Source organism: Lactuca sativa, chromosome 2 (genome assembly GCF_002870075.4).
Source record: "Lactuca sativa cultivar Salinas chromosome 2, Lsat_Salinas_v11, whole genome shotgun sequence".
In the NCBI taxonomy this organism is placed as follows: domain Eukaryota; kingdom Viridiplantae; phylum Streptophyta; class Magnoliopsida; order Asterales; family Asteraceae; genus Lactuca; species Lactuca sativa.
Window position 1 is genome coordinate 192,990,811 of NC_056624.2, and position 23,053 is coordinate 193,013,863.

At 31.8% G+C, this 23,053-nt stretch overlaps 4 protein-coding genes and 1 long non-coding RNA gene across 19 annotated transcripts; 3 read left to right on the forward strand and 2 right to left on the reverse strand.

Annotated features, from left to right (window-relative positions):
• Window positions 1-144: 144 nt before the first annotated feature.
• LOC111899890 (protein ENHANCED DISEASE RESISTANCE 2) lies at window positions 145-3,780 on the forward strand (the record flags this gene model as incomplete). Its single annotated transcript, XM_052768143.1, is given in 17 exon segments — window positions 145-219; window positions 430-483; window positions 571-639; window positions 714-751; window positions 824-954; window positions 1,037-1,086; window positions 1,173-1,270; window positions 1,362-1,457; window positions 1,549-1,613; window positions 1,715-1,786; window positions 1,887-2,033; window positions 2,126-2,433; window positions 2,522-2,674; window positions 2,767-2,910; window positions 3,020-3,112; window positions 3,239-3,340; window positions 3,529-3,780. Coding segments are annotated over 17 exon segments (1,797 nt in total), but the record flags the coding sequence as incomplete, so codon positions are not given.
• A 1,433-nt stretch (window positions 3,781-5,213) lies between these two features.
• Window positions 5,214-8,454, forward strand: LOC111899889 (protein-tyrosine sulfotransferase). 11 transcript variants are annotated; one of them, XM_023895784.3, is made up of 15 exons: window positions 5,216-5,369; window positions 5,450-5,505; window positions 5,600-5,671; window positions 5,766-5,817; window positions 5,911-6,076; window positions 6,185-6,256; window positions 6,351-6,639; window positions 6,727-6,867; window positions 7,050-7,154; window positions 7,241-7,376; window positions 7,453-7,502; window positions 7,577-7,615; window positions 7,703-7,822; window positions 7,911-8,048; window positions 8,129-8,454. In XM_023895784.3, the coding sequence occupies exons 4-15, from the start codon at window positions 5,769-5,771 to the stop codon at window positions 8,270-8,272; spliced, it is 1,449 nt and encodes a 482-aa protein (XP_023751552.1). In that variant the 5' UTR covers window positions 5,216-5,369; window positions 5,450-5,505; window positions 5,600-5,671; window positions 5,766-5,768; the 3' UTR covers window positions 8,273-8,454. The 11 variants fall into 11 exon arrangements, with proteins under 11 accessions (XP_023751544.1, XP_023751546.1, XP_023751552.1 ...); XM_042899364.2 differs by having other exon boundaries at window positions 5,450-5,671; XM_023895782.3 differs by lacking the exon at window positions 5,600-5,671 and having other exon boundaries at window positions 5,747-5,817.
• A 4,981-nt stretch (window positions 8,455-13,435) lies between these two features.
• On the forward strand, window positions 13,436-15,686 carry LOC111899888 (GATA transcription factor 11). Its single transcript, XM_023895775.3, has 3 exons — window positions 13,436-13,615; window positions 14,551-14,817; window positions 14,907-15,686. Exons 1-3 carry the CDS (start codon window positions 13,586-13,588, stop codon window positions 15,387-15,389), a joined length of 780 nt encoding a protein of 259 aa, XP_023751543.1. The 5' UTR covers window positions 13,436-13,585; the 3' UTR covers window positions 15,390-15,686.
• Window positions 15,687-16,702: 1,016 nt separating this feature from the next.
• On the reverse strand, window positions 16,703-19,106 carry LOC111899887 (uncharacterized). 5 transcript variants are annotated; one of them, XR_008230335.1, is made up of 5 exons: window positions 19,045-19,106; window positions 18,716-18,774; window positions 17,640-18,595; window positions 17,289-17,387; window positions 16,703-16,925 (listed from the first exon to the last, which is right to left on the reverse strand). It is a non-coding gene; the product is annotated as an uncharacterized LOC111899887 (long non-coding RNA). The 5 variants fall into 5 exon arrangements; XR_008230338.1 differs by having other exon boundaries at window positions 17,640-18,349; window positions 18,843-19,094; XR_008230336.1 differs by having other exon boundaries at window positions 18,843-19,094.
• A 1,347-nt stretch (window positions 19,107-20,453) lies between these two features.
• Window positions 20,454-22,186, reverse strand: LOC128132443 (uncharacterized). Its single transcript, XM_052769020.1, has 3 exons — window positions 21,710-22,186; window positions 20,841-21,638; window positions 20,454-20,771 (listed from the first exon to the last, which is right to left on the reverse strand). The coding sequence occupies exons 1-3, from the start codon at window positions 22,184-22,186 to the stop codon at window positions 20,454-20,456; spliced, it is 1,593 nt and encodes a 530-aa protein (XP_052624980.1).
• Window positions 22,187-23,053: the final 867 nt, after the last annotated feature.

Genomic DNA, 23,053 nt, shown 5'->3' on the forward strand with positions numbered 1-23,053 from the left:
GTCTTTTTATGTCTATATATGGAGATAATAAATGGACGAAAACCGTATAAACAAATCCAACCTTGATTAGTGTGTCTGAGCTTTGTTCATGTTGTGTGATTAGTGTGTTCATGACACCACTAGGAATTTGGTTGCTTGTTTCAGGATCCAATTAGAAGTGCAGTTGTGGACTCAAGCATTCATGTAGTGGACAATGGGAGGAAATACATTCGAGGAAAGGTATCAAATAGTTTATGCATTTTAAACAAGCATTTTGTTAATTAATTACATAAAGCTATATATTGATGTTCCAAAGCTTCATAGTTTATGCCTCTTTGGTAATTTCTTATGGATTTCATCTTAGCCTACCCCAACTAGTTTGCTAACAACATGTCTTGTCTTTAGTTTATTACTTCTTACAAACTGCATCCTCATGCCTAATTAATTCAGGTCTTCTTTGTTTTCACGCTTTGTGATGCTTCAAACTATGATGCCCATATGAAGGTACACATTCCTTTCTCCTAATAAAAGTAAATTAATTAGTTTCCACTGAATCATGCATTGTTAATTGTTACATCCAAACTTCCATAGTTAGGAGCAAACAATCCAGAAGATGCTACAAGATGGATCAACTCTTTCCTGGAACTATCTCATGAAAAGGTGCAAACTAATTAGCATTCAAAACCTGCAACCAACTCCTATTGCTGATGACTCATTCGTTATAATCAATGTAGGTGAACCAGAATCCAGGAAACTTTTTGGGTTGTCACAGGTATGAACAACACTAGTATTATTATAGGTGCATTAAAAAACTTTCCTTAACATGACCACTTGTGATGTGCAGATCAAATTATTTTGGTAGAATGTGTGATAAGAATGATGTTGATGAAATCCTCTCTTTAGCCTCAATCATGGATCCTACAACTGCTGACATATACGAACCATCATACTGGACAATCTTTGGTTGTCACAATGGTAAACATCAAGCTGATGAAATGTGTCCTCCATATGCCCAAATTTCATGCTTAAAACTTAAAAAGTATGTTTCTTGCTTCAGGTCTCAGGCTATTTAAACAAGCAAGATATGATCAAGAAGATAATCATAAGGTATGTAACTTCATATCATGTTTCATTTTCCGATATTACCCCTCCATGTTTAAGGTGGGTTTTTTTTTTTTTTTTCTGTATTCTAGAGAGGCAGCCATCCTGCTTTAGCAGCTGTTAGTGTGATGGAAGGAACCCCAGAGGTCATTTTCCAGATTCTTATGTCTCTTGGTTCTTCAAGATCACAGTAAGGATAAAGATTGTTGTTTTTTTTATATATATATATAAATTGTAATTTGTTTAAGCACTTTAAAGTGTCAATTCTTTTATTCATGCAGATGGGACTTCTGTTTTCAAAAGGGTAGTGTGATTGAAACCATTGATAGTCACACTGATATTATTCACAAGCAATTAGATGGTGATTGGTTGCCTTGGTATGACTTATGAAAAATGAATCATGATAATGATTTTTATGAGTTCATTAAAATAACACCATTCTTATTATATAATCTCCCTACTTTACAGGGATATGAAACGTAGAGATTTACTATTACATCGCTACTGGAGAAAGGAAGAAAATGGGACATACAGTTAGAATTTATTCATTTAATGTCTTGTTTTTTTTTTTTTAATATAATATTCTTTTTGCTTGGAGATAACATAACAGGTAGGGTCCTTTTCTTGGTTGCAGTTATTCTTTATCATTCTGTGATTCACAATAAATGCCCCCCTCAAAAAGGCTTTATGAGAGCTTTTGTTAAATGTAAGCTGTGATGAGTAATTAGAATTACAGAAACATTGGTGGTAGTTATGGTTAGAAGTTAGAAGGATATTATTGTAATTTGTCCCAACTTGTTTTACAGGTGGAGGGTATGCGATCTCTCCTGTGAATCAGTATAAACAATCAGTTGTAAGACACATGCTTTCCATTGATTGGAAATTCTGGAGATCTTATCTACAAAAATCATCAGGTCAATGCATCACAATTCACATGCTTGGGAGACTTGCAGGTTGCTTCTTCACACAACTTTATTTATTTATGTATTTATTTTTTTAAATTCACTTCCATTTTTTTTTACTGAATCACTCTATGCACATGTAGCATTGAGAGAACTTGTTAAAACAAACTTATCCGATTACTTATTCACCGAGTTCACTTCACAAGAATTGAAGAAAGACAGTTTGATGCAGCATCATAATGAAGCTAATTCAAATGAATTGGACCTTGTAAAAATGGATGATCATGATCACTATTCAGATGAATTTTTTGATTTTGATGATGAATCGGAATGTGACTACATAATCACTCTTCCAGAAGATCAAACTGGTAATCTGGCCCACAGTTGGTCATCACCAGAACCTTCTTTATTTCCAATCCGTGGAGAAACTTTTCTGGAAGACCGTAAAAAGGTAAAAAAAAAAAACAAAAAAAAGTAGTTTTTTTTTTTTACCATTTTTAAAACAGTAAAAATCATTGTCCATTTATTTTTTTTACCAGATTACAGCAGAAAGTACATTGCTAAAAACTGTTGCTGTTGACTGGCTTAAATCAGACAAGCGTGAAGATCATCTTGCTATTCGCCCTGGGAACATTGTTCAGAAATATGCAGCTCATGGTCGCCCAGAATTCTTCATTGTTATTAACTTTCAGGTAATTAATTTTATATATATTACTCCATATAATTAGAAGTATTTAGTAATTACTAGGTATGATTTGATTGATTGTTGTGATTAATTAATTAGGTCCCAGGTTCAACACATTATAATCTGGCTTCCTACTTTATGGCAAGTAGCCCTATCAAGGATATACCCTTGCTTGAGAATTTTATAAAAGGAGACGATGCATTTAGGAATTCAAGATTTAAGATCATCCCTAATGTATCTAAGGTGAGTAAAATATACTTCAATTCGTTTTACTTTTACTTTCCATAATTAATCCCAATTAATTTGCATGTGGTATTAATTACATGCATGATATGACATGATATGAATGCAGGGACCATGGATTCTGAGGCATGCGATTCGTAGACCCACTCTGGTTGGTCAGATACTTAAAATCAACTACATCCATGGCAACAACTACTTGGAGGTAAATTCAAAATTACCATAACTTTTTTAACTACTAGCTACCTCCTCTTAATTACTTAATTTTAAATTATGTTTTTATTTATTTAACATGATTAATTTTCAAATTTGTTATATACAATATGTATAGATGGATGTGGATGTTGGTTCATCAGCATTGGCAAGGGGATTAGCTAGCAAGACTTTTAGTTGCTTCAGTAATTTGATAATCGAAATAGCGTTTGTTATACAGGTACGTAAATATATATATATATATATATATATATATATATATATATATATATATATATATATATATATATATATATATATATATATATATATATATATATATATATATATATATATATATATATAAAATTAATGAAGCATCAAAAAAAATTTATCAAAATTTTTGTAATAATTAATTTGTGGCTCCAGGCGAACACACGAGATGAGCTTCCAGAACATGTAGGGGGAGCATTTCGTCTAAGTCATCTTGATATGTGTAAAGCAATTTGGGCAAACCATACGACTTCTTAATAATTCATACACGTACACACATGATAACAATTGTGTATATAATAAATTGCAAATTAGATGATCTCGTGTAAAAAACTACACTTGATACTTGCTGTGTTTTGTACTTGTAAGATTACAAAATGGTAATTGGAATGAAATTTGGAGAGAAAACGTGCATACTTTAATTATTTCATACATAGACAGTCTATATATATAGTTGGTTCGTTAGAGGACATTTTCGTATGTCCAAATAAGATGTAATTCAATCATGTGTTCTCGGTTTCCAATGTGACAAAAAGGCGTCCTACTTAAATTACACACTAGACTTAGAGATCATCGGTGTATGTCAAATTACCATTGAGGTGGTTTTATTTGAGATTGTTATACGTATGGTTTATATGAATTACTTGATTTGAAGCAAGTTGTTCATGTTAGAGGTGAATAGGTGGGCATGTTTGGTTTGGCTTAATTTCTGTTTCTGCCAAACACATAAATCATACCAAAATTTTGGTTTCTAGCCCGATTTTTTTTTGTTATATTAGATCGGTTTTCAATATTTTTCCTTTCTCCGGTTGCATAAAGCAATAAAATCAATACTCGAATGCATGAATATTGTAACATCCAGATTTTTAACTACTAGTTTAAAAATATGCCGAAAGCATAGATGTTGATTTGTAGTATAAATTTGCGTAAAAAGTAACAAAATGGGTTGTTGGTGATGTTGATTATGAAGGTTAGTAAAGTCTGGATTTAAATTTAGGATGATCTCATGTTAAGGGGGTGTTTGACTTATCTTTTCATAAGGCAAAAAAAACTTTTGGAAAAAGTTACAAAAAGTCAGGATTTCCTGACTTTTTCAAAAAATCAGTTTTCTTTATATCAAAATCCCAAAAGTTGCTTTTATAATACTTTTACTAAACATCTTTTCTCTAGTCCTTTTGGTCTCTCAAAAGATAAGCCAAACACCCCCTAAGATGATTCAAGGATTTAAGTGGTCATATTTAAAGGGACTAAATGGAGTTTCGGAAACATTGATAAATTTCTAAATTAGAGAGAGAGAGAAAATCTATTTTTATTTAGAGGAATATTTTTTATAAAAGAAATATAAATTGTAGTGGTGTTAATTGTAAAAGTTTTAAAGTTTAGAGGTGAGATTTATTTTTTAAAGACAACAAACAATCGTATTTAAAGACCAAAGGGCTATTGGCGTTGTGAAGAGTTAGTTTTGGCGTGGACAAAAGATGTAGACTTAAAACTAGTATATGTCTGTGTATAAACCGGTCTAAAAAATATGTATTTAAATCTTAAAAGTTTTAAAACTTTTGGTAAAAAATTATTAATAAAATAAATCAATATGAAAAAATAGATTAAAATAGTTATATTAATAATACAATATAGATAATTGGGAAAAAGAAACTATGTTACACATTAATTTGAAAATATGAAAGTTAGGGTTAAAATCGGTCAACTGCCTAAATTAGAGTCATGGACTAATACAACCGGTTTTTTTTTTTTTTTTTTCAAAAATACACTAAAATGTTAAATTACTCAATTTCCCTTTTTCTTTTTATAAATCCATAGGTTTTAAATTGTTAATACCTAAGACGGCATGTATTAAATGTTATCTAAACTATAAATGGTTTCCTGAAAAACTCTATAAAAGATCTTATACGATGATGCTCTTAGACATAAGTTAAGCGAATCAGCCTCTAATTTTGTTTCCGCCCTTGCGCGACGGTGCCGCTGTCGATTTACGGAGAGTGAGTATCTGCAATGTTTATGTTGTGCGTTTGTCTTTCAGACTATCGAGATTAATCTGAATGCTATTCGGGACCCGCAGTGATCTTGAGATTTCTCCGGTGGAGTCCCGAGATTCAAGGGAGTTTGTGAACACAGGTAATCAGCAATATATTTTGTATACATTTTGATCGAAACGGAAAACCTCACTTCACAGAAACCCTCGCTTTCTGTATCTACTTGTCCTCTTTAGTTGACCTATTAAACAAGATTTTGTTGAGAATCAAGAAACTGCAAAACTTTATATGGACATTTGAAGTTTGAGGTTGTTATTATTATTAATAATACTATTTAATCTGTTCCAATTGTTCGATTATTCCTCTTGTTGATTGGATCGAAGTTGGGTTTTGTGAATCTAGTGAATGGATCATGCTCTGAGATTAGCTCTCTTGCTGGTGCTTCTTGCCAAAGGTATATACTATTAGAAAATTTATATTCAGTGTGATTTGCATTGAAGTATGTGTAGATAATGCATTTAATTATACTTGTTCCATTGGTACTCAGTTTATCCATCTTCTAGTGCATATGAGTTTGAGCATTGCGAGAATACTGTCAAGCAATGGGCGTCTTCATCTCTTCACTCCACCAATATCAAAGATGGGCACATTCTCAAGGATTTGTTGTTCTTCCTTCATGTCCCAAGAACAGGAGGACGAACTTACTTTTATTGGTAAATCTTTCAACTTTCTGCAGCAAAGACTTATATAATATTAAAGTACACAAACGTTACAGCTTTACAGATGACTTTATGGTTTTACCTCTCCTTTACTCTTTACAGTTTTTTGAAGAAACTGTACTCTAACTCTCTAGAATGCCCACGATCTTATGATAAACTTCGGTTTGATCCTCGGTATGTTTTATAATCATTATACACTTCTTGATTCTTTCCTTTTGTATTCTTTATGCTTGTTATTAACTTGTGTAGTTTCATATTTTTTGTGCAGCAAACAGAATTGCAAGTTGTTTGCAACTCATGATGACTATAGCATCATGTCCAAACTCCCCAGAGAGAAAAGTTCAGTAGTAACCATACTTAGAAACCCCATTGATCGTGTTTTTAGTGCTTATGAGTTCTCTATAGAGGTAGCAGCTAGGTTTTTGGTGCATCCTAACTTAACATCAGCTACAAAAATGTCTAGAAATTTGGGTTCAAAGAAAAGTGTTATAAGCACACTCGATATTTGGCCATGGAAGTATTTAGTTCCATGGATGCGGGAGGAACTATTTTCTCGGGTATGATATGTTTGTTGAGACAAATTTCCTTATTTTGTTGATTGGGGTATAAATGTCAAAAGCTATTTATTTGATCAAAATGAACAGCGAGATGCTAGAAGGAGAAAGGGTCCACCTAATTCTTATGGGGATGACTCATATAATATGGAGGAAATTGTTACACCATTACATGAATTCATCAATCATCCTGTAGCTCTGGATCTTGTTCATAATGGTGCCACTTTCCAGGTATAAGCAACCCTTTATGTACAAATTGATATGAAAGTTTTAGTGACCAATAAAACGAGTCAAATTGATTCATGTTTCAATATAAAGACAACAACTTTATTGCATTTGCCTCTTTTTAGGCAAACATTTTCTAATATAAATGTCTTTTTTTTTTTGTTATAGCTAAGTGTTATTGGTGATAGATTGCAGGTTTGACAAACAATTCTAATACATGGAAGGTGCATGATGTACGCCACTGTGTAATGACTTATCAAACTCTTGGAAACTATGTGCTTCAAGTTGCAAAGGTATAATAAGTAAAAGTTATTGAAAGAAGTTTATAAAAAAGAATTGAAGTTTAATTTATTCATGTTAAGGGTGTGTATTTGAGCAGAGAAGGTTGGATGATATGCTATATGTTGGACTTACTGAGGAACACAAAGAATCTGCTACAATGTTTGCAAACTTTGTTGGTGCACAAGTCATTTCACAGTTAGTGGGGACTGAAACTGTAAATTATAATAAATTAGGTATCATATCTAGTTACATAATTCTTTATTTCTAAATCATGAAAAGATGAAAACCATATTATTGCTTGTGATGCAGAACAGGGTTCTTTGGTTTCTAAAACTGGATTTCATACTTCTCATAATCAGGTAATAGTGGATGAACATCAGATTAATCTTATAAAAACTTGTGCTAATAATGTCTTAATTTGCATGGTTTACAGGGTAACAATACATCAATCATTGAAGAACAAAATGAAAATGTATCCGCTTAATTCTTTTCAGATTATTTCGACACTCTAATTTATTTATTATATATGTTGACTAAGGGAAGTTTTTGTACTGATTAGATGAGTGTGGGCAAACTTATGGAAACTTATGAAACTTGTGTTTCTAAATTAAGATCAACTCAGTCAAAAAGGCGTATGAGTTCTTTGAGAAGGATCTTTCCTGCAAACTTTACAAAGGAGGTATATTTCTACAATTGTTTTGAATAAATAATCAAATGATTTTTTTCTTTCTTTTGTGAATTGATCTTGTGAATCTTGACATTTTCAGGCTCGAAGACATGTTCCTGAAGAAGTTCTTAAGCAAATCACCTTGTTGAACAGTTTAGATGTTGAACTGTATAAACATGCAGAGATTATTTTTGAAAAACAGCATCAAAAGTTGCTTGATTCTTCCATGCCTGTAAGTGTAAGTTTTCCATGCGTTCTTAGGCACTTGCAATTCCATTACATAATGGAATATTCAATCATTTCTGTTATTACTCACAGGAGAGGTGGCAGATGATGAATAGTAACAGAAGCTACATTGGTAATGCATGGGAAGTCGTTTACTTGTCTGTGTTCATATTCTTAGTGTTGTTTATTTTCCTTTATGTAAAAGCAAAAAGAAGAATATCAAAACTTAAGATATAGACATGATTAATTATAATTTATAATTTATAATTTATAATGATAGGGGGAACTAGGAGTTGTTAGAATACAGATGCTTAGAGATGTTGGACACTAACACCCCATTATGTACACTTGTATGTTGTCTTGATGTATTTCCATGTTAATGGCTCTTTCTTGCTAAAGTCAGTAAGGTTGTTTCTTTTTGTCTTAATGGACTTAATAGGTTAAGCATTTAATCTTGGCAGCTAGCTATATATTGTTGTTTTGTTTAAACTTAATCTAGACATAATGACTTAATGGGTTAAGCCATAAAATCAGGCTTATTAGTATTGAGATACCAACCTTAAACCTATATGTTTTTTTTCTATCTTACAACTTTTTTACATTAAATATAGTGAATACTGTTGGCTAGAATGTAAGTAAATTAGTTATTTATTTTGTTTGGATCCAAGATGGATTGGGAGTTGGGAATTGGGATGAGAGAATGATGTTGGAAATTACCAAAATAAAATGTTATTGTTTATCAAAAGATATTTTATCAACATATGGGTTTTTAGTACACAAGGTTGACGTAACTATTACTGCTATAAATATTTTGTAAAGTCGATGTAATAAATTATCTTTCAAAACAAATCTTCGCTCTATAATTTGAGGGCAGGGTCTTTTAAGCTGTAAATTTTGTTTTAAGTAAGTTTTATCCATCTAAATATTCTTATTACAGAATAAAGTTTTTGATAATATACTTTTAATTTCATTATAAATAGAATACCATTCGAGTTTTCAAAATCTTTTTACTTAAACATGTAACGAAGTATCCAAACATTTGCATAAACTAGTTAAGTTTATGATAAATAGATATTTTGATTTTAGTATCTGATTATATAAGGTTAAAATAATTATATACGAAAAACTACTAAAGAGTTTTACTAAGATTATTGACTATTGAGTTAGTTATTAACTTTTTGAAAACATCCCCTCTAAATAAAAAAAGTTATTAGTTACATATTTTATATTAAAAAAAGGAGAAGATAAACTAAATATTATCATAGTGGCCATTTGTGTTGTATAGAATTCCACACATCAACTGCTAAACCTTTGTAGCATGTTACGTATTTATATGTATATAATTTCATAAAAATGCACATTCTTAATTTTAACAGATCTCCTTAACAATAATTATAAAATACTTAAAATCTATTTTACACCATTCAAATATTATTGTTAATATCAAAATTAAATGTTATAAATCATTTTACATTAAGTTCTAGAGTAAATTACAAATTCGGTCCTCATTGGGTATAGTAGTTTGGGATAGAGTCTAAAAAGAAATTTTGAGTCGATTTTGATCCATAATTCTTACACATAGCTTAAGTTGTTTATTTGCAAAAATATCAATTATCTATATTTCTATATTTTTATTTTCATATTATTACACATCCATGAGTCCCCCTCTCGCATCTCCTTCTATCTCTGCCTATCAAAAATAGCATAGTCTAAGTCAATCACAACATGCACTTTCATTTCCCTTAGCATATGCACCCCATGTTCTTCTCCTCCCCTACAACATGTGAAACATATCATCGTATGGTCAATAAGGAGTTTGTACATTCATGAGAAGTCCAATCAAGATTTCTTATATCTTCATTGGCAAAAAAAAAAAAAAATTCAAATCTGGATTTTTATAAAAAGTTATTATGTAATTTTCTTTCTTTCAAACACATAATCTACCCATTTCTTGTTTATACTTGATTGATCAGTCCCCTCCCCGAGTTATTGCCATTAAGGGTTCATTTGTGGTTGGATAAGATGAGAATGATGCTTTAATTTTCAATTTGGGTGATGAGATTTTCTTTGTAACAACTTGTGTGGTGGAATATCTGAGATCTTTTTGTTGACAATCGAAGAAAGTTTATTCAAAGTGAAGTCCGTTGTAAACCGACGATTCCCTATCAAAAAATTCCCAACTACAACGGGATTGGATGGTGGTGGTACCCATGATAAGGAGGGAAGGTGATTGATGGGTATGGGTTTGGAACCATGGGATCCATTTCATAATAATAAATAAACAATAAAATTAATAATTGGGACGCAAAATGTGCATGAGTTCAGTGCATTGAAATTAAACAGTATAATAGCGAAGAAACAAGTTCAAAATATAATAAAATAAAATTTAGACAAAATTACAAAAATGGTCTCTATGGTTTGCCAAAAATCACAAAGTCAGTCCCTGTTCATTTTTTTTTATGCAAATGGTCTTTACGGTTTGCAAAACTTGCAGTAATGGCCATTTTTCAGCCGTTAGGGACTGAATTTATAAGGCATTTTCATCTTTTCAAATATAAAGAGATTGAATCCGTGACATTTAGTAAACCACAAAGATTATTTTTGAAGTTTGTTTGAAAAATGGTAAATGTCACTATAGTCTAATAAATTATCGTCCTTTATACGATTTGCACTAATGTATTTTTTTTGTTCAATAGGTCATTAAATTCACAACTTACATGTCTACTAAGTCACTTTCGTTAGTTTTTAACAGATCATCCGTTAACAAGTTATTATAATTTACAATAATGGTCCCTATGGTTTCAATTTCTTTTATGGTTGGACCTTTACCAACATCGTTCATCACCTGCACCACCACCATTCACTTTCGGCACCCACCAACGCTCACCTCGAACAACCCCCATGATTTTTGATTTAGAGTTTATTTTACAAGTCAGTTTTAAGTAAAAATATGATACGTTTGGTAGAAACTCCAACCACTTAAATCCATTAAATCGACCAAGAATATACTAAATCACTAAAAAAATATCATCGTAGAAGTTTGCAGATTGCACTTAATATTATTTGGTGAAATAGTTGCATTAAAAATGATTAGTTTTTAATATGGATTCTTAACGCAAATAAATATGTATATGTTGGTAGTTAGTGAGCTACATTTAGTGTTGCATGGTGTAACAATTTCATTCAGATAATCTAATTCAAATAAGCATGTCATGTATATACTTTGTGAAGGTAAGAAGTATTGATACATTATCTGTAAGAAAAAGATAAATCATGAATATCTTATTGGTAATTAATTTCTTATTTAGCAAATAGACATTGTTACACTTTCATTCAATGTTGATTCTAAACATATATATATATATATATATATATATATATATATATATATATATATATATATATATATATATATATATATATATATATATATATATATATATATTAAAATCGATTGAAATGTTTTTTAATAAGACAAATTTTATTAAAAAAAAATTAAAATCGATTGAAAATATTTTTGTGAGTAATTGTATGCTAGAATAATGGTTAAAAGGGTTGCCCGGGGTGAAGGGTGGTGGTTGCCAGGATTAAACAGTGGTGATATCGGTGATTAATTGTACTTGTGTGGGACCAACCATGAAAATAAATGAAATCATAAGGACCATCCGTATAATTTATAATAATTTATTAACGGAGGATATGTTAGAAAACTAACGAAAGTGACTTAATAGACAGGTAAGTTGCAAGTTTAATAACCTAAAAAAAAATAAAAAAATTAATGACCAGATTAGATAAAGGACGACAGTTGATTGGGCTATAGTGATATTTACCTTATGAAAAAGATGATTAAATGGCTAGCTAAGGGGAGGGCTTAAACTTGTGACTTCTAGCGCTTACGTTACCAAGGCATTAATAATTAACCAATTGAACCAATTTGGCTAAATGCTCTCTAGGTTTATTCTTTCCTAAAACTAAGTTATATAATAACAAAATCGTTAAAGCATAAACAATAAACAAATCACAAAAAAAATTGTTTACATAATTATTTTTAATAAAACAAAATTTATTTTAGTTGTATTATAAAAAAAATATTTTTTTACAAACAATATTTTTATGTGTTTATTTTACGTAAAATATTTTTTTATGTCTTTAAAAAATACGTTTTCATATAAAAAATACGTTTTCGTAAAATATATTTTTTTTGTGTCTTTGAAATAATAATAATTAACATTACTCATGACATAAAAAAATGTATAAATTCTTTTGGGTCGCTAGTTCTAAAATTGTTTTTTCGGTTATATGTATTAAAAACAACTTAACAATGATTTTGTTATGTATCTAAATAATTTATACAGTTTTTTATGTCGAGTAGTTTAATTATTGTTATTTCAAAAAGATATATCACTATTTCTTTATACGGTTTAGAACTTACGATTAAGATGAAATACATATTTTAAATATGATATATAACTGAATATATTTTTTTATGTTGTTTTAAATACATATAACTGAAAAACGGTTTTCAAAAAACCGATTGGACTAAACCAAAACATATTCGGCCGATTTTGTCATACAATACAACATAATAACATATTATATGAAAACGTATTTTTTAAAGACATAAAAAAAATATTTTATGTAAAATAAATACATAATAAAAAACTATTTTTTATAATTCGATAAAATACATTTTGTTTTATTTAAAAAAATTATGTAAAATTTTTTTTTCATAATTTATCTATTGTTTATATTTTAATTATTCTGTTATTATATAAATTAGTTTTTGGAAAGAATAAACCAAGAGAACATTCAGCTCAATTGGTTAAGGTCTTGGTAATGTAAGAGGATGGGGGTCACCAGTTTGCGCCCTCCTTCTAGTCTTTTAATTATGTTATGAATTCAAACCCTTTATACTTTAAAAGACAAAAATGTCCGTACAAATTCCGTTTCTAACTGCGAAATATTAACGTCATTAGTAAAAAATGTCATCCGTCCAAGGTTTGCAAACCATAAAGACCATTTGCATCAAAAGAATTAAAATGGACTGATTTTATAACTTTTGGCAAATGATAGGTACCATTTTTATAATTTTGTCTGAAATTTATGTACATCAACAATTATTTTCGAACAATATCAAGAAACACTGCACTAAATAAATCAAATTTGTAATTTACTCAAAATTTTATGAAGTGGAATAATCGAAGATGCATTAATAATTGGAGAGGTAATGTGGGGTGTCGGTGAATTACAAGCAACGCGGGACCCGATCCATGAAGTGGGGGCGATGCATGTGATGGTGGACCCCTTTTTGTTGTAATGTAATTAATCCCTTCACATTTACTCCCCATTTTTTTCCTTTTATCACCTACATCTCCCCACCACCATATGGTCCCATGCACCATCACTCCTATTAACTCCTTCCATTTCTCATTTCCCCCTTTCCTCTTTGCCCTAATCTTACCCATTCTTCTCTTCCCATTTCTCCTACAAATTAATCTATCTTTCCAATTGTTTATGTTTGTTCGACCTAAAACTCTCTGAGCTTTTGCGATGGTAAGAGGATTCGCCATGGAGTCACAGGTCAGTTTTCTTCTTCTGTCGCCATTGTTATATGAATATGTGATCTCAATCGATTAGATTCAGGTTTCTGTTGTCTTGATTTCCGTGAAAAGTGTGCTCAGTCGCTTGGTTAGGTTACTGCGAAATGTAGGAAGAAAGTAGGTGTTGTTTTGGTTCGGTTTTTAGGGTTTTGCTTTTTTGTTGTTTCTCCGTCGCAGACGGAGCCCATAGCTTTCGTGCTTTTTAGGGTAAGTTTGATGAGAGCCGTATCCAGTTTCCCTTATGCTGCCGCTACAATGTCGTTTTTGCTTTTTGGAGTAGAAAGTTGAAAATATACTGTTATAGAAACGTACTCATTTTTCATTGTCTATTTGCTCTTCATGTTTAATTCGTAATTAACCAATTACATTTTCACCGATCAATTATTGTAAAAAAATGTGATTTTTTTTCCTTTCTGATTTTACCATCAGATTTGTTTCAATTTTTATTTATATTCAGGATTCTGTAAAGCATATTTCTTTTTATACAGAAAAAATCTCGGGTTATTTATTTATTTTTTTAAATCTTTTTGTAATTTAAAACGTAGCAATAAATAATTCGACTTTTATTCTTAATTTTATAAATCCATCTGTCACAAGAAAGTCACATGTGACTATTTGATTCAGAAATATTATTGTGGTTCGTGTTTAAAAATATCATAACGGCAGTTGAAGTTTGAACATTAAAGAACATTAAATAACAATAATCTGGATCCATAAAATAAAAAGAATGTTTTTTTTTTTTTTAATTTTAATTTAGATCATGGAGATCTCTCTGTCCCATTACACTTACACATTGTGTTCGCACGAACTTTCAGAAAAAGTCCAAGATCCATCAATCTTCGATCACGTATTACCACTTCCAAAACTTCTTCTTTCTGATAATCATAACGAAAAATGTTCACTTTTATGTTTCAGGATAAGAGAATGTGCAAGACCGAATCTGCGTTTTCTGGTGTGAGCGTTGATTATAATCAAAATCAAAATCATCGAGTGTACGATGAGGATTGTTTTGGTGACATTCTAAACATGTTTGATTTCCCGATGGAGGGTTTGGAAGGCGATGGATTTGCAGAGGATTGGGCCTCTAAACTCGGCCCTATACCTTCTGAAGTCTTCAAAGAACTCGGTGTCAGCAATACATTCGTCCCTTCCACAGATTTGCCCTTTGAGTATCCCGTGCTTGTAAGTTTAATTTTCCCCCCTTAAGTTTCAATACATTTCATAATCAGTCCTTCTAAAATCATAAAATGATAAAATTCCTTGTTTTGCAGAATAATAGAGCTTTGCATTCTCAACCAAAAGAAGCCTTTGAAGCACCAAGCCCTAATTCAGTCCTGGAAAATCGGTCTTCCAGCTCAAACAGTAAACCCATCTCCTTAGGAATCGAGCATTCCATTCCGGTTAGATCTCGAAGCAAACGATTCCGACCCACCTCCAATCCATGGTTGCTGTCACCTCTGATATCCAAAGAAAAGAAGAGAAAAACAGCATCCGAGATTCCGGTTTTCATAAAAAGATCGAATGTCACGGGAAACGGAATCAAGAAATGTGCTCATTGTGAGATAACAAAAACCCCACAATGGAGGGAGGGACCAATGGGCCCCAAAACACTTTGCAATGCGTGTGGGGTCCGGTATCGGTCCGGTCGCCTCTTCCCGGAGTACCGCCCTGCTGCCAGTCCGACATTTGTTCCGGCACTGCACTCCAATTCTCACAGGAAGGTGATAGAGATGAGGAATAAGACTGTTGAGTAAGAGTGTAACAGAAGCATATCAAGGTAAGAGGCTTTTCTTGTTTTGCTTTTTTTTTTTTTTTTTTTTAAGTTTTTGAGTCGTAATGGTATGATGTTGATGTACAAAGAAGAAAAGGAAACAAGGACTCACCCACACCCGTTTTGGGGGTAAATCGGTAATTAGTAGTAGGGTTTAAATCTAGCATATGTTTGGAGGTAAATTAGGTTACAGTTTTGAGTTGTTTAGGAGTAGTTTAAGTAAGTTGATGTGAGATGTAAAGTATTTGTGTTAGATTATCCAACTGTTGACATTTGTGTTTTTTGTTGTGCTAGCTAGACCTTTTTTTTTTTTTAAATCACAACACTGTTTCTGTTTGAAATGTGCTTGATTATGTGTTTTGTGTTTAACTTAATTGGGTTTTTTTATTGTTGAAATTTATTTGTGAATATTGCAAATGATCATCACGTTTAACTCGAAGTAAAAATATACACTTTTATGTGTTTAACTCATTAAACCCGTTGTGTCAGGAAAAGAACAACCGCTGACTTTATGAGATATTTTTCTTGCGATTGTGTTCTCCGTAATGCATTTTTTAAAAGTAATTAAATTTGCTATTTATCAACGTGATTACTTAGGCCTCGAGGTGTACGGTGAGATGAGGTGTCACTATGGTTTTGTGGTGAGCACTCTTTTATCTTTTTTAAGGCTTTATATTATTGTACAATTCACGAAAAGAATTAAGAAATTAATTATAAAATAATAACTCTTAAACTAAGTTGAAATTTAAATTTGTAATATTTTGAACCATATTATAAAATAAACATATATCATAACAATATCATTTAATTGCAACTACTAGCGGTTTTCGTTTAAATGAACTTAAACATGGTTGTCGATTTATTATTCCAGCTTAACAATATGATTGATTAATTTAAAAATTACTTATCTATTGTAGTTTAAATAAAACAATGTAATTTTTTTTAACAAAATAACTAAAAACCAATTATTTGGAAAAAATGATTATAATAAAAACTTTTTTTAAACATTTTTTATTTAATTTGGCTTGTCGTTTCTACGTTTATAATAGTTGAATATTTTTAATAATTAAAAAAATAATATTTCAATATATTTTCTAAGTTTATTTTATATTTTCATTTATGTTTTGAATTTAATATAATATTTAATTAACAATAAGTGTATTATAATAACCTTAAAAGTATACCAATAATAATATAATATTTTGCATATAATAACATATTTCAAAAATTAATAGAATAATTATACTATTAAATTGGAAATTCAAAGGTTTTTGAGGTTTCAAATGCATATAGTAATAGAAAAAATATATTTTTTATATTTTTATAATATAACTAGAGTGGAATCATTTGCGCCGTTGGCGCTATGTTAGTTTTTTTTCTCTTGTTTCAAGTTGTATACTATCTTGTAGTAGAACATGTCTAGCATAAGCAATGAGTAAACGTCTCAAAGAACTTCTTCCATTATCAGCCAAAGCAGGATGACCAATAATGTTAAAAGGGAAATGTTTGGAGGGAAATCCTGCATATGAAAACGTACATATGAATTAGGAATTAAGGGTGGCAATAAAAATAATGTTTATTATAATCTAAGAAGTCAAGTTAATTTCAACAAATCCCTTTCATGAATCACACACAACAGAGCATACTAAACACACAGCAGAAAATCAGATTCACCAAAATCCAAATGAAACTGTGCATATTTCCTTTTCTTGTTTAAGAACTTTTTGGAATTTGTTGTAGCTAACTGTTGTCCAAAATCAACATACTTTCAAATTTTAACAAAGTAATTTAACTTTCATCCATTATAGCAACCTACATTACTCATTGATAAAAAGAACAAAAAGTAGATTGTTATTTTTCTGAAATTTATTTAAATTGATACCTATGTAGAACCGGTTTCATGATTTTCTATAGATGCCTCAGTTGTCAAAACGGAACTGCAACCATCTTCATTGGTAAGGTGAAATGAAATCCAATGACCCTAAATCAGAAAGATAATCAGATCCTAAATTACCTTGTTGTATCAACTGGAAAACTTAAAGTTTGTCGGGTAAAAATATTAAAAATGTTGTTTCGGATGATAGCATTTTCACCATTTTATCAGTTTGTTAACTGAATTATATAGATGTAAAAACCAGTTTTCCGAAATGTCTTTTTTCTTAAAAAAATAAAGTCAAAATACAGAAAAAACATTGCAAGTTGAAGTAGTCCGGACATAGAAATTAGAACTAACCATTGTTCTTCTACTTATGCTGCATCGTCCCTTTGAAACATTAAAATTAATCTAGTGAATGCCTCACTAAAATTTCTTGTGTCAAATAACAGAGCACATACAATTTGATTTACTTCTTCCTTGTCGCCTGTATTTTTATTCAAAAGGAAACAAAAAAATCAGATAGCATATAAAGGAATATTTGTAGTAGACTAAAATCAGATAGCATACAAACATGTCACTAGATTCATAGCTCACAATATATTAGAACCGCGCCTATTGTTTAATTTCATCATGAATCCATCTTGCTTATATTTTGAAGGAGATGTTTGCATTTGTAATAGCAACCCCAAATGGCCCTTTGTTTGATTCGTCAATCCTCATGAAGTAATCTTGTTTTGTTATTTGTTTGGCTGACTCGACTTTGACTTCTTCATCTGATGAATCTTGTTGATGAAGTTCATAGAAGATAATGTCAAATAGATGTACTGTGAAAAAGATGTAGGATCTGCAATGGACCATTTTGTAACTCCTTTAGTAATTATGGATGTTTGAAAAATACTTTGAGAACAATAATAAAAAACATCAAGTATTCTTTAAGCAGGAAAAATTGTTATAAAGTTAAAGTAAAAACCAAAATAAAGGGCAAAATGGAAGTCATTCCAGCAGAAGTATCTGCAGCTAATCTCCCAATAACAGAAAGCTCACCATCTTTCCCCCCTATAAAGTTTCTACAAAAGTCAACATCAATTTAAAGGGCAAAATTCCAAGAAAAAGTTTTTGCGTACCTTGTAAGACTAATAAGCAAAAAGTTGACTAAATTTTACACTGGTTGTGAATTTCCCATTAAGTATTAAATATTACAAATTTGCCCTCATTTACGGTTTTCCTTTCATTTCCTCAAATAATGTAAAGCACCTGGGCAAGGTTTCCCTTCCAATACCCTTTTACACCTTCTTACTTTCCTATTGAAACAACTGCTTGCAAACAAATTTAAAAATTTATCATTAAATGAAAGTGAGATAAGTTGATAAAAAATAAATGGAATTCATTGTTATTTCTTGTATTTAGCTCTAGATAAAATGGATATAAAATACCTCTATATGAATCCAATTGTTTTCTTTGCAGTTTCTTGTCCAACTCTCAGCACATGTGTCTGTAGAAAAAATGCAGACATGAAAATGGAGGTGTAACGCTTACATAGGAGCTTTTAATAAAATTTACCAGAAATGAAGATAACATGAACATCTTTTAATGGAATCCCCATATCTATTTTTTGAAACTTCAATTTTTTATTTTCAAAATTCAAGAAGAAAAAGAGATTAATAAGCCCAATAATTTATTGTTCACGAAACATGCCAAGATCGGATCATGGCCAAAGAAACTTGCACCGTTGTTGAAGATTGATGACATATGACCATAATACCTTTCTTTATTCTCTTGGTTCTCTCCTTCCCCTTCAATTTCTCATATGAAACTTGCATACGCTGGATAAACATAGCTGATAAAATCTTCCCACAAACACATTAATAACATCTCAATGATTTTAGACAAAATTACAAAAATGGTCCCTGTGGTTTGTCAAAAGTAACAAACTTAGTCCCTATCTATTTTTTTTGATGCATTTGGCCATTGTGGTTTGTAAAAGTTGCATTGGAGGTCCTTTTTCATAACACTGTCAATTTTAGCCGTTTGGGGTCATTAAGTTGGGGGTATATTCGTCTTTTTACGTTTGCTTCTCCACCCCCTTTAATAAGCCCTAACCAACGTTCACAAAAATCAAGCTAGCATCTCTGAAAGATCGAAGCTCTCCTCTCTTGCAAGAATGGTGATTTGTACGTGTGGAAGTGTTGCTGTGAGAGTCACATCTTGGACGGACCTCAATCCAGGAAGGCGATTCTGGTCTTGTGCTCGAAATGGTCGAAGCTGTCCATTTCTTGGGTGGGTGGATGATCCTATGTGCCATAGAGCTGTGGAGGTGATTCCTGGCTTGCTGAGGAGAATGAACAATGTTCAAATGATGTTGATTCACGCTCGTGCAGATGTTGTGAAGCTCAAGTGGATGCTTATTCTGTCTTGGTTCTTTTTTTTCGTTTATATACGTATGCACTAAGTAGTAGTTGGATTTGGGGATGTATTTGGTCAATGTATTTTGGATATGTAATGTCGGATGGTGTGTAGAACTGGAATGGGATATTACCAGTTGATTTTGGGATGGGATGTCATGTATTAGAATCTTAATGTAATGTATGGTTTTAGTTAATCAGTTTAATGGCATTTTGTCTTATGTTAATTATAAAGCATTGTTTTTTTTATTATTGATTAGGAATATTGGAATGGAATGGAAAGAGTTGTGTCCATTTATCAAAGATTGGAATGGAATGAGTTGTGTCCATTTATCAAAGATTGGAATGGAATGAGTTGTGTCCATTTATCAAAGATTGGAATGGAATGAGAAAAATACAAAATCAAAACCCTATAAGTAAACAATGGAATGGAATGTGTTTTGGTCATTTATCAAACAATGGAATGGAATGAGTTTTGGACATTATCAAACAATGAAATGGAATGAGTTTTGGTCATTATTAAACAATGGAATGGAATGAGAAACACACCATATCAAAACATGATAACTGAGATCATTATAACCAGAAATGTAGCATGACATATGGCTAGTATCAACTTAATTACATCACTAATTTAGGTAGTTGCAAAAAGATATAATTATCTAGATTAAACATGTTTTAATAAAAGCATCAACACAAGTTTATAATCTTAAACAAAAGGTAGCCAAATAACTTGATTAGTCATGCTTTCATTTGTATCCAACTTCACTTAGGTCCTACTTGAGGCTTTTTTCCCCTTGTCTATCTTCTTTGCTCTTAACCCACCCGTGAAATCTTCACTTGATCCACCCACTGAACCTTGACTTGTTACACCAAATGCATCTTTACTTGATCCACCCACACCACCTTGACTTGATCCACCCACTGCTCTCTGACTTGACCCCCCTTGCCCCTTACATGTTCTAGAGTTATGTCCTTTGTTATGACACTTGGAACAAGTAACAGTCAAGAATTTCCTAGATAGTTTTTTTGACTGGTTACTAGCCTCATCTATAGCCCTCCTCCTCTTTTTCTTTGGCCTTCCAACCTACAAAAATATTAAGGAAATGTTAAAACTGGATAAATAATAAACTATGTTAACTAACATTCAACTTACTTGTGTGTGATGTGTAGGTGGTATAAGAGTGGTTGGACATCTAGATTTTGGCCACATGCTCCTGCCATTGATTGGATCTATTTTGTTACAGTACATTGCCCTCCATGTTTCTAGCTTATAACAAGGATGCACCCAATATTCAGGTTGTTGGGCTTTTTCACCATTTTGAATATGTTCCCATATTACACAAACTCCATGCCTGCAGACTATCCCTGTTATCTCCCAATACCTACAACTACATGTACCCTCTTTCAAGTTGACCACATACTGATCAAACATCATACCAGTCACTTGATATTTTCCAGAACCACAAAAGAGTGCCCTATATTTGCTTGCAGCTGTTTTGATTGTGTCAAGTATGGTAGTTGCGGTGGGGGTTAATAGACTTTTGCATTTATCAATTTCTTTTTGTACAATGCAATGTCTCTTCATCAAGTACACTCTTATGTACTCCAAACATGTAATTATAGGCTTGTCTCTTCCATGCTCTAGCTTAGAGTTGAATACTTCACACAAATTGTTTAAAAGACAATCTGAATGGGCTCTACCTGAGAAATGAGACCTAGCCCAATAAACTGGAGGAATCTTACTTAGCCATTCATGAGCCTCTGCACTGAAATCTTTGAACTCATCCATTGACCTTTCAAAGTGCCTAATGGTTGTATGTGTAGCACACCTCCATAAGTGATCTCTAAACTCTTCTCCCCTCCATTGCAACTTCATGTTTTCATGTATATGTCTCAAACACCATCTATGCTCTGCATTTGGAAACACTTTTGCTATTGCAGGTATTATGCCCTACATATAATGTAAATTATAGTTAGTATTGTTACAAGCTTTAAAAGATACTTATGCTATATGTATTATACCTTTTGTCTGTCAGATACAAAAGTGAAGTTGCATGATGCATCCAAATCCAAATCATCACCAAGGCATTCTAAGAACCATGTCCATGAACTTGTTGTCTCAGCTTCCACAATTGCATAAGCTAGTGGATATATTCCATTGTTGGAATCAAGACCTACAGCTGTTAGAATTTGTCTAGGGTGTGGTCCTTTCAAGAAACATCCATCCAGTCCTAATAATTCCCTTTTTCCAGATTTGAACCCCAACTTAAGTGCTCCAAGACAAATGTATATCCTCTTGAAAATACGAGTTTGAACATCAGGATTTGGTTCATTACACACTTCTAGCTTCACTGTTGTACCTGGGTTATTGGTTTGTAACTCCAAACAGTAATCTCTCAGCAAATTATATTGCCTTTCATAGTCACCATACAGTTGTTCCTTTGCAATCGATTTAGCCCTGAACACCTTCATTCTTGATATGCTTAATTCCAAATCCATTTGAAGCTCTTCTTGTAAGGTTGTTACTGGGATGCGAGGGTTGGAACCACTTTTTGGAGAATAGTGCTTGCAAGATATCTAGATGTACATGCCTTCACATTTCTACTTTGTAAGCATAAATGCTCATCAATAACTGTCTTCACCAACCATTGTTCCTCTTCCGTAGATCTAGATATCTGAATAGCAAAAGGACAATAATCTTTTTGTGAAATTACAGTTTTGCCCTTCGATGTGGCTTTACTTACAGTGGAGGGGCCACCATCAGTGGAATCTGGAACCACCCCTTTACACTTGACTCTCACTCTCAATTTTTCATTTTTTGCCATGTGTAGGGCCCTCCTTGTTTTTATTGAAAGCATCTTCACGTGACCTTGTATATCTTTTTTGGTTTTAAAAGCTTGACCCACAAAAAATGGTGTAACATGAACTACCCCAGAAGAACAAGGCACCTTCTTGTTCAGGTTTTTTAACATTCTCTTCCTTAGGTCTTCCTCATATCCTGCACTTTCAAACTCATCATTATTGATCACGCCTAAATCATCATCTTGATTTAAATCTAATTCTATGTTTGGACCTTGTCCAAACCATTCAACCTCATCCACACAACTGTGAAACTCTCTCATATCAACCTCCCAATCATCTAAAATAGCTTCTGGGTCAACAATGTAGTCAGAATCATCATCTTCTTCTGTATGCTCTTCTGAATCATCTTTTGAATCCTCTGCATGCCCTTGTTCATCTTCTTCATCCTGTTCTTCTTCAGCTTCAACCTCTCTTTCAAACTCACCCATATTCTGATATCCATCACTACTAAAAGGCTCAAAATCATCTAGCATTTCCCTATGATTCTGGCAATTAATATCAACT